Genomic DNA, 14328 nt, shown 5'->3' with positions numbered 1-14328 from the left:
ATGGCCTAAACACGTTAGTAGAGGATCTTAGATTTCCTCTCGTAAGCATCCCTACAGGGTTCAAACAGCCAATTGGTCATCGTAAAGCCCCTTTCGCGTAACTTCACTTTATCACCGCAAACCGCAATTTCGGCGTCGTGAATTTCAAAATGCCATTGAGAACATTGATACGGCCAACCGTAATGTTTTATTTGGCCACTTCATTTAATTTTGAGTTTTGACTGTATGATGGACGCCATATGTTAGATTTATGACAGTAATAAGCAAATAGCAATAGTTAGTAATAGCAAAATAACTGTAAGTTTAAATCAATTTTGCATTTTTTTCCTTGCACAACCAATTATGAGAAATTCAAGAATTAAAAAACTAACTTAAAATAAGTTAAGATTGATGATGCTTCTTTCAAATGTTGGTAAAATTATACTCAGTAAACACAACAAAAACTGTAGCTTGAAAATCGGATATAAAGGTGATCTCATTCTATTTGCTGATGGACGAGCATCCATCGCTGTACGTTGTTCAATAACTGTAACTGGCTCCCTTCGCGGAACCTTTACCACGGCTATCACTTATGATGGATAGCCATTTAAAACGTTGCGAAAAGAAACGATAATGTACAGCACAAAGAAGAAAGACCCTACTCAACATCGACGCACTTTGCTACAAAGCACCATCATTTTCTTTTCCCGCGAGAAAACCGAGAAACGGAAAAGGTTTTCCTTTCTCGCCTTTCTCGCGCGCTTGTTGCTGCTCGACGCACAGGCTCGCCGGTGTTCGCGCCCGTCTTGTAGCAAAGTTATTGACTTTTATCAGCAATCGATAGCGGCCGATAACTAATGAGCGACGATGCTCGCTCGCATGTTTGCGGTTCGCGTTCGCGATCAGTAATAAATTGCTGTTTCCCAGCCCCACCTTTGCGTCGGTGGAAAATGGCAAAAATGCGATTGATGGAACGTGTCCCGGGGCGTGCCGAACGTTTCCTTGTGCGCGCGCGGCAACTTAGTAATGCCTCCCTCCCGGACGAACACAAAATAAAACCCGTGAGAAAGCCCGCACCGTACCGTACCGAACCAACCCGTCCCGTGTACTTACCACGATTGCCACTATCAAAATGGCGGTGGCCAGCGTTCCGGCCGCAATGTACGCATTGTGTAGCTCGATCGCACTGTTGTGTTTGCCGGTGTGTGCCACCACGCCGTCGTCCCCGTACATGGTGCTGCCGCTAATGGCACGCAGCCCGTTCTGATTGGCCAGCGTGTCGGACAGCATCTCGCTCGAGCTTACCATTGTATCGATGACGAAGTTTTCTGTGCGGAGGGGCAAAAAGCGAACGTAATGATATCATAACACCCGTGAGATTAGGAAAGTTTCTGTCCGAACACTGTTCCGGACTGAATGTGGCCGATTGCCACGATCGGCCAAAGAATTGCCACAGCCTTTGGGAAGGATTTGGCAACGGTACAAAAAGCACACAAAAAAAGGAAGTAAAAACGAGAAGGAGAAAATCAACTCGAGAACTGAACGGGTCACACTCCCAAGAGCGCTCTGGACGAGCAGCGGCCAACTGTTTAATTTCGCTCGGTGAAAGTTTCTTGAAAAATGGTTAACTTGCTTTGGGCGTAATCCACCAGGATAGCACTCCAATTTGTTTCGTTCCTGCGAGAATTCACCTTCGATACGCAGCGAACGAACGAACGTATCGTGAAAATCGATACACTCCCAGGAGTGTATTGAAGTAACTGTGTGAACTCTGCCGATGTGGAGTTCGGTTTGTTTGTTTTGTTAAAAGGTTATAAAAATGCAAATGTTATGTAAAAGCTGCTTTATCTCTGCTTAAGACAAAAGCAATCTTCATTAAAAAGTGAACATTTTTCAAGCACTTTTTTCACTGTTTCCCAGTCTCTCTCTCTCCCTCTCCAACTGTTCAATTCTCGATCGATTGGCATCCTTTTAAAATGATAATTTGCATCTATTCGCTGTGGAGCGAACAGTGGCTCTTACCTTCACACATTTTGCCGGTAAATCCTGGACGACAGGCACAGTAGAACGATTCTTCCGTTGTCCAGCAGGTGCCACCATTGGCGCAAGGGTTCACGTTGCACAGCTGTTGTAGATGGGGCGAGTGATTGTACGTTAAGGATTGAAGTCAAATACGTGTGTGTGTGTCTATGAAATTCTATGAATACGGTTCAGCGGTATGCGTTTTTTTTATTTCTTCTGCTGGTGGATCCCTCAATCTGGTCCCTTATTTAATGGCCTGACAAAGGGTTTCGATCATCTGGTTTGCATTTTCTATGACCCTTCAAAAGTGTATCCGGTATCATCCCACTGGTTCGGATGATTGTCGGCAAATCCTGGGCTTGCAGATTCTTGGGTCCAGGTCCACTCGAGGTGGATAATATGTACGCAGGAGCCGGTTCGATGGAAAAGATGGAATCGATTGCTATCGTTCTCAAGGGTTTTGCCTGGTTGATTCCGGCTTCTGTTACATCCCGACGGTATGGGGTACAAAGCATGTCTCTCTGCATTTAACGCACCACTTGGTGCGTAGAGAATGACCATCATTAAGTCGGGTGTGTTTTTAATCTGTGTTGTGTCACATGTCTAGCAATGTACTCCTCGTTTTGCATTGTACTGCTCTCAACACGATAACCTTGTATTAAGGCATTATTATAGTAAATTTATAACGTGGCATTTGATAAGCATATGAGGGGGATTATATTGTTGGATATATTCATTTCAGCACCATGAAGCTTGGTTCAACTAGCAAGGGAACACTTTGCATTGCGTGTATTTTTTATAATTATTTAAAATTAAACACATTTTATCAAGGAAAATGAAGTTATAAGTTAATTTATTATAAACAAATATCGATCGGTTTCTCTGTTTGGCTAAATAAAATCCATAGTTTCTTTTTTCATTATTGCCAAATATCTCTCTATTGTACGGAACTGGGGGCAATTTGGTGAATTAGGATATTTTGATATGAATTTAACTCCACTATCTATCTAATGACATAGACATAACAGGTTTGAAGCTCTCCTACGTAGCAGAAGCTGCGAAAGTATTGAGCGAGCAGGAAGTTTCGGTAAGGTAAATAAAACGTTGGAGATTAACGAGGCGAAAACCAAAATGATGGTGGCACTACTAGCGGCCCTACTGACAAACACTAGTACAGATATGTGACTGGACGAAGCTTATACTGTATGAAAAATCCCTCTTAGCCGTCTTCAACAAAATCAGAAGCCCAATTGGTCTCGTATGAGTGGAAGTCCAATGGAGGGGCCGTTATAGTGATTTGCTTTAGGAGATGTACGGCTGCGGGCTGGTCATGTCAAGAGAATGGCACCTGACGACCTAGCCTATCAAATCCTTTTCGGACGTCCACGTGGACGATAGCGGTGCCGATCTTCACACGGCAGGACCGGGGTTCAAATCACATCCAGACCGCCTCCCTGACTACTTTGCTGCGGGTAAAATAAAGTCACAGAAAGCCAGCAATGGGAGACCGATACCTTACAAGGTAGTAGTGCCGAAGAAGAAAAAGTAATCATTTAACAGACGACAGCCGTCAGTCCAAGATCGTCATGCCAAGAGCGCGAAGCGGTTGTAGTGCATAATAAGTAAGTAAACATTGGAGCACGTCCTTGCTAAAATGGCAGCCAGATAGATTGCGACAAAACATTACTGGACCATCATGAGACCTTATAAATGGTGAAACTTCGTTTGTTCAAGCACTCCTCCGTATATGAATTGGAATTCTTGTTCCTTTCTCTTAGGGAATCTCTCAGGGACCCTTAGGTCGCGAGCAGAAACCTTATAAAATATAACTCTCGGAACTTGTTTCGAACGGCTTTCTAGTAGGGTTCATCGTCTATAAAAACGCAGCCAATTGGTTTGGTCACATCATTCAGCTTCTGAGACCCGGTTCTGGCCATTTTCCGAATGACCACCAATGGCAGGTGTTCATTAAGGGTTGCTGCTGGATTATGCAGATAACTTAGAACAAATAAATTTCCCTTCTCTTCTAGCATGAGTAAATTTGACAAAAACTGAAGAACTTCCTTCTCTCAACAAAATGATGTTAAAAGTTTCCATTTTTGTCTCCTTGGGGCCACTATTACATAAGTAAAAAGACTTTCTTATTAAAAAAACCTGTACAACTTTAAATTTTGTTGAAATATCATTCTTATTGATGTAATTCAACGACATTTTTATCCATGTCACGATCGGTTGTATAACACATCCCACAATTTTTTGCTGCCTGTTCTGATTGACTTTAAGCCACAAAAACCGACATAATGAAAATGTTGACACACTTTGTTGTTACAGGAAAGCGAAAAAAGCAAAAAAAAAAACTCCCCGTACATATCGTCATCGTGTGGCGGGTGTTGAGCAAAAAGCCGTTAAAATCCATACCCCCCTAACAATAAGACCAAAAACCTCACGGATTTGATTCGTGTGCACACAGCTTGGGAAGGCCAACTTTAAGCTCCCACTGTGTTACGAACGGTGTCGACAAAAACAAACCCCGATTGAAAAATCATCAAACTTGAACGGCGTGGCAACTGTGCTGTTGGAAAAGGAGTTGATGGCGGGAAAGGCTTAAAAGAAAAAGGCGCCAGATTAATTGGTTCGACACCGATGGCAAACAATGTGTCAAACCGACTGAAAAAGCTGATTTCGATTCATGCGAGCTTTAACGGCGATGTGCTGGTGCAAAAACCCGGAATGGTCGGTTCATGTTTCATGATACGTTTTAACGTGTATTTTTTTATTCATATTAGTCCTTGTGTTTTGAATGATCGGGCTTCCCTTTGATCGGAATTGAAGAATGTAATGCAATGTTAATGTATGTTTGCCGCCGGTCGGCCGGGTGGGTTATGCAGGATTTCGGAAATGAAATGTAGCACGTAATCGATGTAACTGGCAGCGGAGCAGAAGTACAAAGTATTATATTTCCACAGGTTAGTTAACCTGAAAACGGCCTTTCCCGGGGATTACATTCACTCGCACGAAATGCGATCGGTGCAATAAATCATCGCTGATGAAGATGGATTCATCAAATGCTGATGTGTATCACGTATCACACCAGGAATGGAAAAAACGTATGCACTGAATTGTAATGAACAGCAGCAGTTCAAAGAACGCAATCAAACAAATTGAATGGAACTTTCATGTTGGCGTATTTTGTGTGTCTGAATGGTCTAACCCATTCTATGCAACTCTAGCAGAGCAACATTCTAAAGATATGGGATCGAGCTAGGAACACGCTACGCAGCTCTAGCAAAACTATTCGTATTTTACGCAAACGATTAAACATGGCCAGTTCATACTCATTTGCGTGTTTATGCACACAACGCATCATTTGCTTTGGGTAACATCTCAAACCCACCGGAAGGGGAATCAAATTAGAAGCATAATCTTATAATTTGCTTCAATAAAGTACAACACATTGATCCCTTCAAAACTTACTCATCCATACAGTGAACCAGCGCCACAGCACAATCCACCATCCAACACTGCGTAAGTGCGGAAGAAATGGCAGCATTCACACCGCGCGAGAGAACGCAATCATAAAAACAAAAAAAGCTAAACGATCAACCCCTGTCAGACGCAATCTAAATTCCTTGCGAGATGTTTTCATTCCTCCGTCGGTGTATGGGTCGGTGATGGTGAGAAAAAGAAAAACCGATTGCCCTGATGGAGAAATATTTCTTTCCATTTGTTTTCTGTTTATGTTATTCATTTTCCGACCCCGACTCGGTCGGTGTTCCGTGCAGGCAAAGCGACAGCGAAAGGAGTGGCTTACAAACAAGTAGAAATGAAGGAAAATACAACGTATTGAACATTTCGTAATTCCTGTTCACTTGGCTCTTTTTTAGACTTGTCAGTCCCATCTTCTTCTGTGGCACTTCGTAAGCGTTCAACTTCCGGTTTGAGGCGTGTAGCAATGAAACGGAATTTCGCCATCGAGCAAACCACACACAGCACATAGCATCGACGAGTTTATCGAATCGAAGAAAATGCGACGTCAAGTCACTGGTACCCGACAGGCGGCGTGTCCCAGAATAAAAAAAAGGGGGGAAGATGCTTTTGATGACGATGTCGAAGTGGATGACGATGATGACGTTGGTGAGCCAAGTGACAGTTCGGGAAGGGTGTTGGGGGATCGACGCAATCGACACTGGAATGTTGTACGAGCCTGGAGACGGAAGACACTGGCGACCAGAAACCAGCACCGGTGAAAGAACGACGAGACTAAAGCTTTTGCGATGCATACAAATATGAAAGTTATATCTGATTTATTCGATGCCCAAGTATGTATGTATGGCATCAGCAAAAAACTGTGAGTTGTTTATCGTACGACCTCGGGGAGCTGGGAAAAATGTCGGACACGCTCGAACGAAAGGCAGACGAACGAAACAAAAACAAAAAAGGGCCACACGGTGTGGGACAGTGCCACTTTCGCAAGAGCAAAATCAATACAGATTAAATCTCCTCCGGGAGTGCTGAAGCGAGGAAAAATATCGCATCACAAGCATCACGGAGTTTGGGGCAAAAGTGGTAAACAGTGCGATGGTGCTTGTCGTGTGTATTGAGAATTTTGTATGTGCACCGATTCCCCCCGGAGCATGAACAACGTGAACGTGAAGAACCAAATCCCTTGACAAGGGTATATTACATTTTTATTTTGCCGCCCAAGGACTCCAAGCCGTAACCGTGGCGCAGTAGATACTCGAGTGGCCATCGAACCGACAGAGCTTTGATGGAGATGAAACAAGATTCCAACAGTTTCGACATGCAAATGATGCCGCATTCGAAAATCGAACGAATCGCCGACCATGTCAAGCTACGACACACCTGAGCTTCTGATTCTGATCAGGAGTTAGCAAAGGTGAACTTGAAAAGCTCAAGGGCTCCTCGGTGACATTAAAATAGACTCACTTCTAGTGAATTGTTTTGCATATTTTGTTCTAATATGTGTTGTTCCATTGAGTTGGTGGGAATAGATAGTTAGAAGATTTGCACTCTTCATTGATCTCCTAATAGTCTTTAATGCCGCATGTGACAGAAAGAAGCAAAAATAAAACATAACAATGCAAAGATCTCTATTGCCTCTCATGGTGAATGACAACTTCTATTTCATACTTGGTGACTTTCTGGAAGCAACTGGTCTAAAGGATCTTTGCTACCACGAAGGAGATGAACTAGCCTGTCTTCTCTTCAATTTGGCGCCAGAGAGAGACCCATTCGCATGTCGGAGGTGGAAACTTAGTGGATTTCTTCTATATGCCAATCCACCTGGCATACCCTGATGACATTGGTTTGAGGATCTCTTATGTAGCAGAAGCTCATAAAATGATCAAGCAGATGGCACAAAATCACGCGTTAAAGATTTCAAACAAACAATGATTAACTTAGGGGTGATTTGCTGATTGGTGATCGCTCCTTTCAAGTATGATATACCAAATAACTGTCGCGACCTGCGAAAGTGAGATGTATAGAACATGTATAGTTCCACTAGTCATATACGCTTCTATGCCAAGTACTCTGACCAAAAAATGACGACACACTCTCGAAAGTGAAGATGTTCTGAAGAATGGTGAATTTTGAATCTATTGAAAGACAATCGAGGAGCCTCAACAATGACGAGGACTTTGAGGAGTCTCATGCTCGAGCAGGGAATAGGACTCATCAGGCTCCGTTGGGTTGCTCATATCATGAGAGCAACACCGTACAACTAAGCCCGTAAAGTTCTTTTAGGTCGTGCATATGGACAGACGAGATGCGATATTCATATCCAAGGAGGATCTTGTTTCACAATCGCAGGGTAGTGTTGAAGGGCCCAGGAAGCTGGACTTCCACACCGAACCATGATATATCCTCACAAAGAGCATGATGGTTGTGGTTGACAAGGAAGGAAGGAATAGATTTATAATAGGAATTGAACCACAGGTTTTAGACAAAAAACCAAACAACTTCTTATACGAGTGTTGTGTTATATTCCAAACATACTATATACCTAACATTCCAGTAACGAATAGCTTTTAAAAGGATATAATTTTAACAAAAGCGATGAAATCTCAGGTGAATCTGCGCTTGTCCTCTGCCATAAAATTTATCGAGAGCTTGGCTAGAAAGTCTTCTGTGTGAAGTCCATATAAAAGATATATTTTTATGTAGTACGCGCAAAGAATCTCAACACACACCACCTCCCTACAAAGGTGAGACGAGCGTGAGCGAGCGAGTGTGTCGGAAAATTCATTAAATATTTACACTGCTGCTACTCGCACGTCTTGCACTCAATCTAACCATACGTCCAAAAGGATGAATAAAGGGCCTTTCTTGTGTTAAATGTCATTCAATATCCACATGCGTCTAATCGTGTATTCACAGATTATTTAATCAACACACATTGTGATGGATATGTGCCAAGCAGCTTGGCTTACAAACGTTCCTGTATGCTTCCTCCCGGCTCCCGGCCGTATTGCTTCCGTGCAGCGTAAGGTGAGCATGTGAAAGATGAGCTGCCCACTATCCGAAAGGGGCTGTATTAACTTAAAATTAACACCATCATAAATTATTTTTCGTCCATCGTTTTATGAGCAAACACACATTCCTTTCGATTGAAATTCTAGCCGTGTCGCTTGATCCGGTCGGTTCTACCGACGCAAAAGGGCACAATTTTGAAGTGGGTTAACCAAGGAAAAGGTTGATTTTCCGCCTGTTTTTTGCTGGAGGGGTTATCAAAAGGCAATAAGGAGAAATACAGAGGTGGAACATAGGTTTTTTTGTTGTTGTATGTGTGTGCGATCAAACCGATCCTGAAAGGCAAGAAAAACATTCACCAACCTCAAAGTCCAACCGTTCCAACAGACGAAGTGGCGTAAGAAAACATCTAGGGTTTACGGGACAAACCTTGGCTTAGTCTCTGAAGAGGAAGATGAATAGAAACGCACGACAACGGGAAAGCTTCTGGTCGTTCGGATGAAAGGTTTTTGGGGGTTTGACTGGGTTTGTGTTACGGAACGGGGTAGCGAAGCGAACGGAAGAACCGAGCGGAACATGCTTCCACAGAGAAGAATAACAGGCCTCGGAAAATCTTTTTTGTGCCGGTGCTGGTTTACGGCACAAAGAGAACAATATATCTCACACGGATAGGCGAAATATTTTCTCCCATTTACGGACGAAAAGTTGGTGTCGCCGGGCGATACCGGTGGTTTGGTTAGGCCGGCTGGCTGACTGGCTGGATGGCTAAATGGATGCTGCAAATGGATGCCTGGCAAGTTTCGGTGCGCGACCCGCCGGATCGGGACGTAAAGGTGACGGATGAGAAAGTCCAAACAATCGAACCAAACCGACAGGACAGAACCACCCAGCCAACCATCCAACCAAGCTACCAACCCGGCTACAACAACAAAAACGGTTCTATCGCAAAAAATGCGGAAACAGCCCCCGAAGGTAGCTAGAATGAAACAAGCGGTGACGAAAAAACCATAGTCAGCGAGAGCAGAAAGAAAAAGCCAGTCAAATAACGAAAATAAGTGATTCCCATTTCCAGGTCCCTGGGTAAGCTGATTTATGTTTTAATCCTTTTTTCCGTTTCTACGCCCCCAGTGCTTGTGTGCCGGGTTCGCTGGAAGCTGCTGCGGGAAATGAAAATGCCATCGATGGGTTCAGGGGAAGCCGAAGCACAGGAAGGCGAAGAAGCAGGACGAAAAAAGAAGTGAAAAAGTATAACCGAGTATAAAGTATAGGCACGATGGAAGGGGCACGACAAAAAAGGGGACCCGATGAAAATGGCCACAGCGGTTGACTGCCGCACGGGTAAGTCATCCGCACTCATTCAATGATTTGATTTGTAGCACGGTCGGTTGACGGCTTGGGTACGCCTGGCCGGTTTGCGAACTGAACCTTTGATTCTCGCAAACCTCGTACCATGAAGCTACCGTTGAACTAGTGTTTTTACTTCGCTGGCTTTGCTGGTAGTTTTAGGCGGAATCAATAGAAGCTTTGCGGTTACACCTGCACCGGAGCAAGCACCAGAGAAACGCAGATAAAAGATATTCTAAGCCCAGATGCGGCACATCGTCCCAAGCGCTTCTGGATGCCATTGAATGTTTTCCAAAAAAGGCACGCCAACTACACAGTTACATGAGTGGATATGCTTGGTGCACCGGGTTAAATTAACAACAAAGTCATTTAAGTTTAAATGGAGGCGCCCAGTCGTTCACGCTTAAAGCGCAGCTGCACGTGGGACACGGAACGCAGGACTAAAGTCATGAATTTTAATTAGTTTTCAGCTGATTTCGTATGAAGATATAGGATTATAATTATGCTACCCACTAGCACTGCCACCGAGAGACTACGGAACGCAACATCCACATCTCCCACGCCCATCCCGTTTGTCGGAGAAAGCTTCCGATGGCGGAAGAATGTTGGTTCAAGAAATGCAGTGATGCAATCGGCACCGAACCGTGCACAGAGGACGCGAAAGTTTGCGGAACAGAAAAAAACGAAGAATGTCGTCGAAGAAATAGCTGTAAACGAAAGCGGCAACGGCTGCGATGCGGTGGAAATACGGTTCCCGGATCCCTTAATAGCGGATAACACGCCACATAAATCAAACTAAATGACAAGATAATAGAGTGAAGAAGGAAATTTGATGAAAGCGACGAACATAGACGAAAACGGAACAGCATTCGAGCATTACTGGTCCACCGTCCACCGGGTAATGTGTGCAGTTGAGTGCAACTGCACTGGGAAAACTCGCCTGCACAAACTCGCTCGCAAAGTTTCCTCCTCGCTTCGACGGAAGCCGGAAACCTTCCTTTGCAGCAGGATATCCCAAGAAGTAGGGTGCATCAACAAATGAAATACTTTGAAAAAGTTGTGTTGCATCACATGCGTGGCGTTGCTAGCGTTGCAGTTTTAACATGTTGGAAGTATCAAAAGTGCCTCATAGTCTGATGACTGCAGTTCCAAAAATAGATTATCATTATAATGTTAAAAATGAACGTTTGCCTATTAATATCCCTTAACTAATTGGCAATTTTCTTCGAAATCGAACGAATCATTGTATCTGAATAGTTTCCATTGCACTAATAGATTGCTTGCGCCATCGCTCAACAAACTGACGAATATGGGTCCGGATTGTGCGCTGAACCGTAGTATTAGGTTTTATACATTATTTGCACATACCGTTCGTGGAACTTGATTGCAATCCGGACCGTTGCGGCCTCCGGGACATTCGCAGGTGAAATCATCGCCATGGTCGATGCATCGATGGCCGTCCGGGCAGGGATCGTTGGCGCAAAAATCAACCTGCAAATAATGAGAACATCATTAGTGTTGTAAATCGCACGTGAAGGTCTTCGGAAAGACATTCGCTAGCCGAGCAAGCCCCTCGAGGCGCCCGGCGAACGGGAAATCCTACATTTATCGATTCTGCCCTTGCCACTAGACGAACAATTAAAATCTTCTGCACAATTAATTCTGGACGTCATCAGCTGGGCTGAGTGTAATTTAAAATAAGTTTCGCAAGGGCACAGAGTGCAAGTGCATTTGTGCTACTGGCAGCCGGAAAACCGGGCAACACATGGCACCCGGAACAGCAGTTCTGAACACACGTAAATGGGGGATAGAATAGAACAGGGTAAATGATTGCTGCTCATTTTCATTCCGGATACGGTTGTGCGCCGTTTTAACAACTGCATACTGTACGTCGGTACCGCGGCCAGACATTAGATTTGTGCAGCACGCCCGTCGACGGGAATCGGTGTTGAGCTTACCTTAATATGACATCGTTTGCCAGTGTAGCCTCGGGTGCATTTGCATGAGAATCCGCCAATATTGTCGATGCATTGGCCGCCATTGATGCACGGGTTCGATTCGCATTCGTTGTACTCAAAGTTGCACAGCTCTCCGGAAAATCCTGCCGATAGGAGGGGAAAGAAAGCGAGCGACGGGAGAAGGGGAAGTTAGAAGAAAACATAGAACGCAGAACGTAAGACTGAAAGGGCTCATAACGTTAATGTGCCATGACAATGAATAATTGGTACGCCTACGGGGCACTGGTGTAGACAGTTTTCTTTGATTGGTAAAATGGGGAGCTCAAGTGTTCTTGGATCGTTCCGTTTTCATCGATACGAGGTTGTTAATAAAGCATTGGAGCAGCTCGTAGCGTTTTTTGGATTCCTGTACATATTCTCATAGATAATTAATGATCCATTTTCTGATTAGAGCAAAAATACTTTCTGATTAGAAGTCTTGCTGAAGTTTACCTATCAAATAACATTTTTTGTATTCTAGGAACTGAGGAACTCTCATCGACAAGGAAAGCTTAGTAAGAATACTCTATCATGGAACATATTTTCTTGCTCTGCTTTTGCATGCATAGGTATTTGCAGATATTATTCATATTAATTAAATTTAGGAACTGGTTTTAATTTATGGTTATAAGTTTATGCTATAAATATGGTTAAGGTTTTGAACTTTTTAGCAACGCAAGGAACCTTGCCTTGGTTTGACTAAACCAGCGCAAATATCCACAAGTCTCTTTCCGATCATGATCAGTGAAAATCCTACAACAAGGATGCATGGGCACAATAATATGATTATTAACAATTCTTTTATTGCACAATTATCTTCCCGATTTCCAACTACCTTTTGCTATAATTATCAATGCTCCCACCGTTCAGGCATATGAAGTTTTGAATTTCCCGTACGAGTGTGGATCGATTTTCGATCTCATGCAGTCGGAATTAAATTTCACATTCTCATCCGTGTGCACCGTGAGGGATTTACTTTCCCAAGACACAGCAGGCCACAAGATGAAGCTTCAAATTATGCTCGAACCGGGCCGAGTATCGTTCCAGATTTCTCCGAGATTGCACCGCACCGATATCGTATATTGCGAAACGCGGTGCAGAACCATAATTTCACGTCAATAACATCAATTTATTTTCCATCACAAGCAAATTGAATTATTTTCCCCACAGACTTTCCATTTCTGTGGGTAGTTCGCGGGCCTTGCCACTATCCCGGGGTGTTGACGTATTTGCGAGTGTGTACCGTGGCACTATCGCCGCCTTCGGGTTACCAACCGGCGAGTGTCGGGTGCGTTGACTTTCCATTTTCTCTGTCCCTCGGGCGGGCTTCGCCGACGGTGGGTTAGGTAAAAACTATGTTTTGATAACGCCATGCGCCACCACCACCGTATGTATGCCGTTGTGCATCTTTTTTAGACCATTATTTTATCCTTCAAATGCTTCTGGTTCCGGACGTGAAAGCAGCAGCCATCTATTTTCAGCAGCCAATCTATTACAAAACCTCGTACGAAAAATGCACGATCGCATGTCCCTTCCCTACGGGCATGGCAACTGGTAGGACTTTTGCGCGAAAATGGAATAAATTTGAAACATCGGACGGCTGCCGAACACGCACACACACACACACACGCACACCGTCAACACATGGGGCGACATTGTTTGAGAGTGTTACGTTACACGTCGGCAAACTTACTTACCCGGTTGACAGAAGCAGCGGAATCCATCCTCCTGGTCGACGCAGATACCGTGCACACAGGGTGACGATTCGCACTCGTTCAGGTTGTGCTGACACAGGGGCCCAGTATAGCCGGAAGTACAATCGCACCTGAAGACGACGGGACACGGGAGCAAACGAAACAGCTGATTAGTGTGGTGCACGTTCCTGGTATGACATTATGCTGATTGGGCCGGAGGCTCCGATGATGATACATTCGACACACAGGGACATGGCACACTAACCTGAAATGTGTCGAATTTCCAACACAGGTACCACCGTTCAGGCACTGCGACGGGTTGCACGGGTCGGACTCGAATTGACAGTTTTTGCCGGTGTACCCTGCGGAGGAAAAGCAAGCAGAGGGAAACGTGTGTTTGAAAAAGAGGCCATTGGAACCACGTTAAAATAAACCAACATGCTAAACAGATAGATTAGAGCAGCAAGAACGGGAGAGAATGTAAGAGGAAAAAACTAGAAAACCTGTCCCAATTGCATGACCTATTGACTTCTGGGAGTCGCCTTAAAAAGCTGCAAATGTAAATACACATACACACACACACACGCATATCAAAATTGGACTGCTTGAACACATCCATCAAGTCGATGCACACAGTCAGAACACGAATGGCCGAGATGACGGCAGCCATGTGTAGTAGCCATACAGGGATCGAGCAGGGACCAAAGCAAACGGAAGGTTGGTATCATTGGTCGTAAAATATTCAAATGGGGACCCACATAAAACCGAAACAATTCCAACGGCCACAAACCGCCCGAAAA

General features: G+C 44.2%; 1 protein-coding gene across 7 annotated transcripts in view; it reads right to left on the bottom strand.

The window, feature by feature from the left end:
- Positions 1-14328, bottom strand: part of LOC118511257 (serine-rich adhesin for platelets-like) — a 51630-nt gene that overhangs the window by 5416 nt on the left and 31886 nt on the right. For all 7 annotated transcript variants that reach the window (XM_036054126.1, XM_036054122.1, XM_036054123.1 and 4 more), the window contains 6 exons: positions 13794-13890; positions 13532-13659; positions 11796-11938; positions 11206-11328; positions 2002-2104; positions 1093-1307 (listed from right to left, as the gene is read on the bottom strand). In XM_036054126.1, the coding sequence (XP_035910019.1) occupies positions 1093-1307; positions 2002-2104; positions 11206-11328; positions 11796-11938; positions 13532-13659; positions 13794-13890 (809 nt within the window). The remainder of the gene's footprint in view (positions 1-1092; positions 1308-2001; positions 2105-11205; positions 11329-11795; positions 11939-13531; positions 13660-13793; positions 13891-14328) is intronic.

This window comes from Anopheles stephensi, chromosome 3 (genome assembly GCF_013141755.1).
Source record: "Anopheles stephensi strain Indian chromosome 3, UCI_ANSTEP_V1.0, whole genome shotgun sequence".
NCBI lineage: Eukaryota > Metazoa > Arthropoda > Insecta > Diptera > Culicidae > Anopheles > Anopheles stephensi.
The sequence above is the reverse complement of the archived record's forward strand: the minus strand, read 5'-3'. Positions and strand labels throughout refer to the sequence as shown.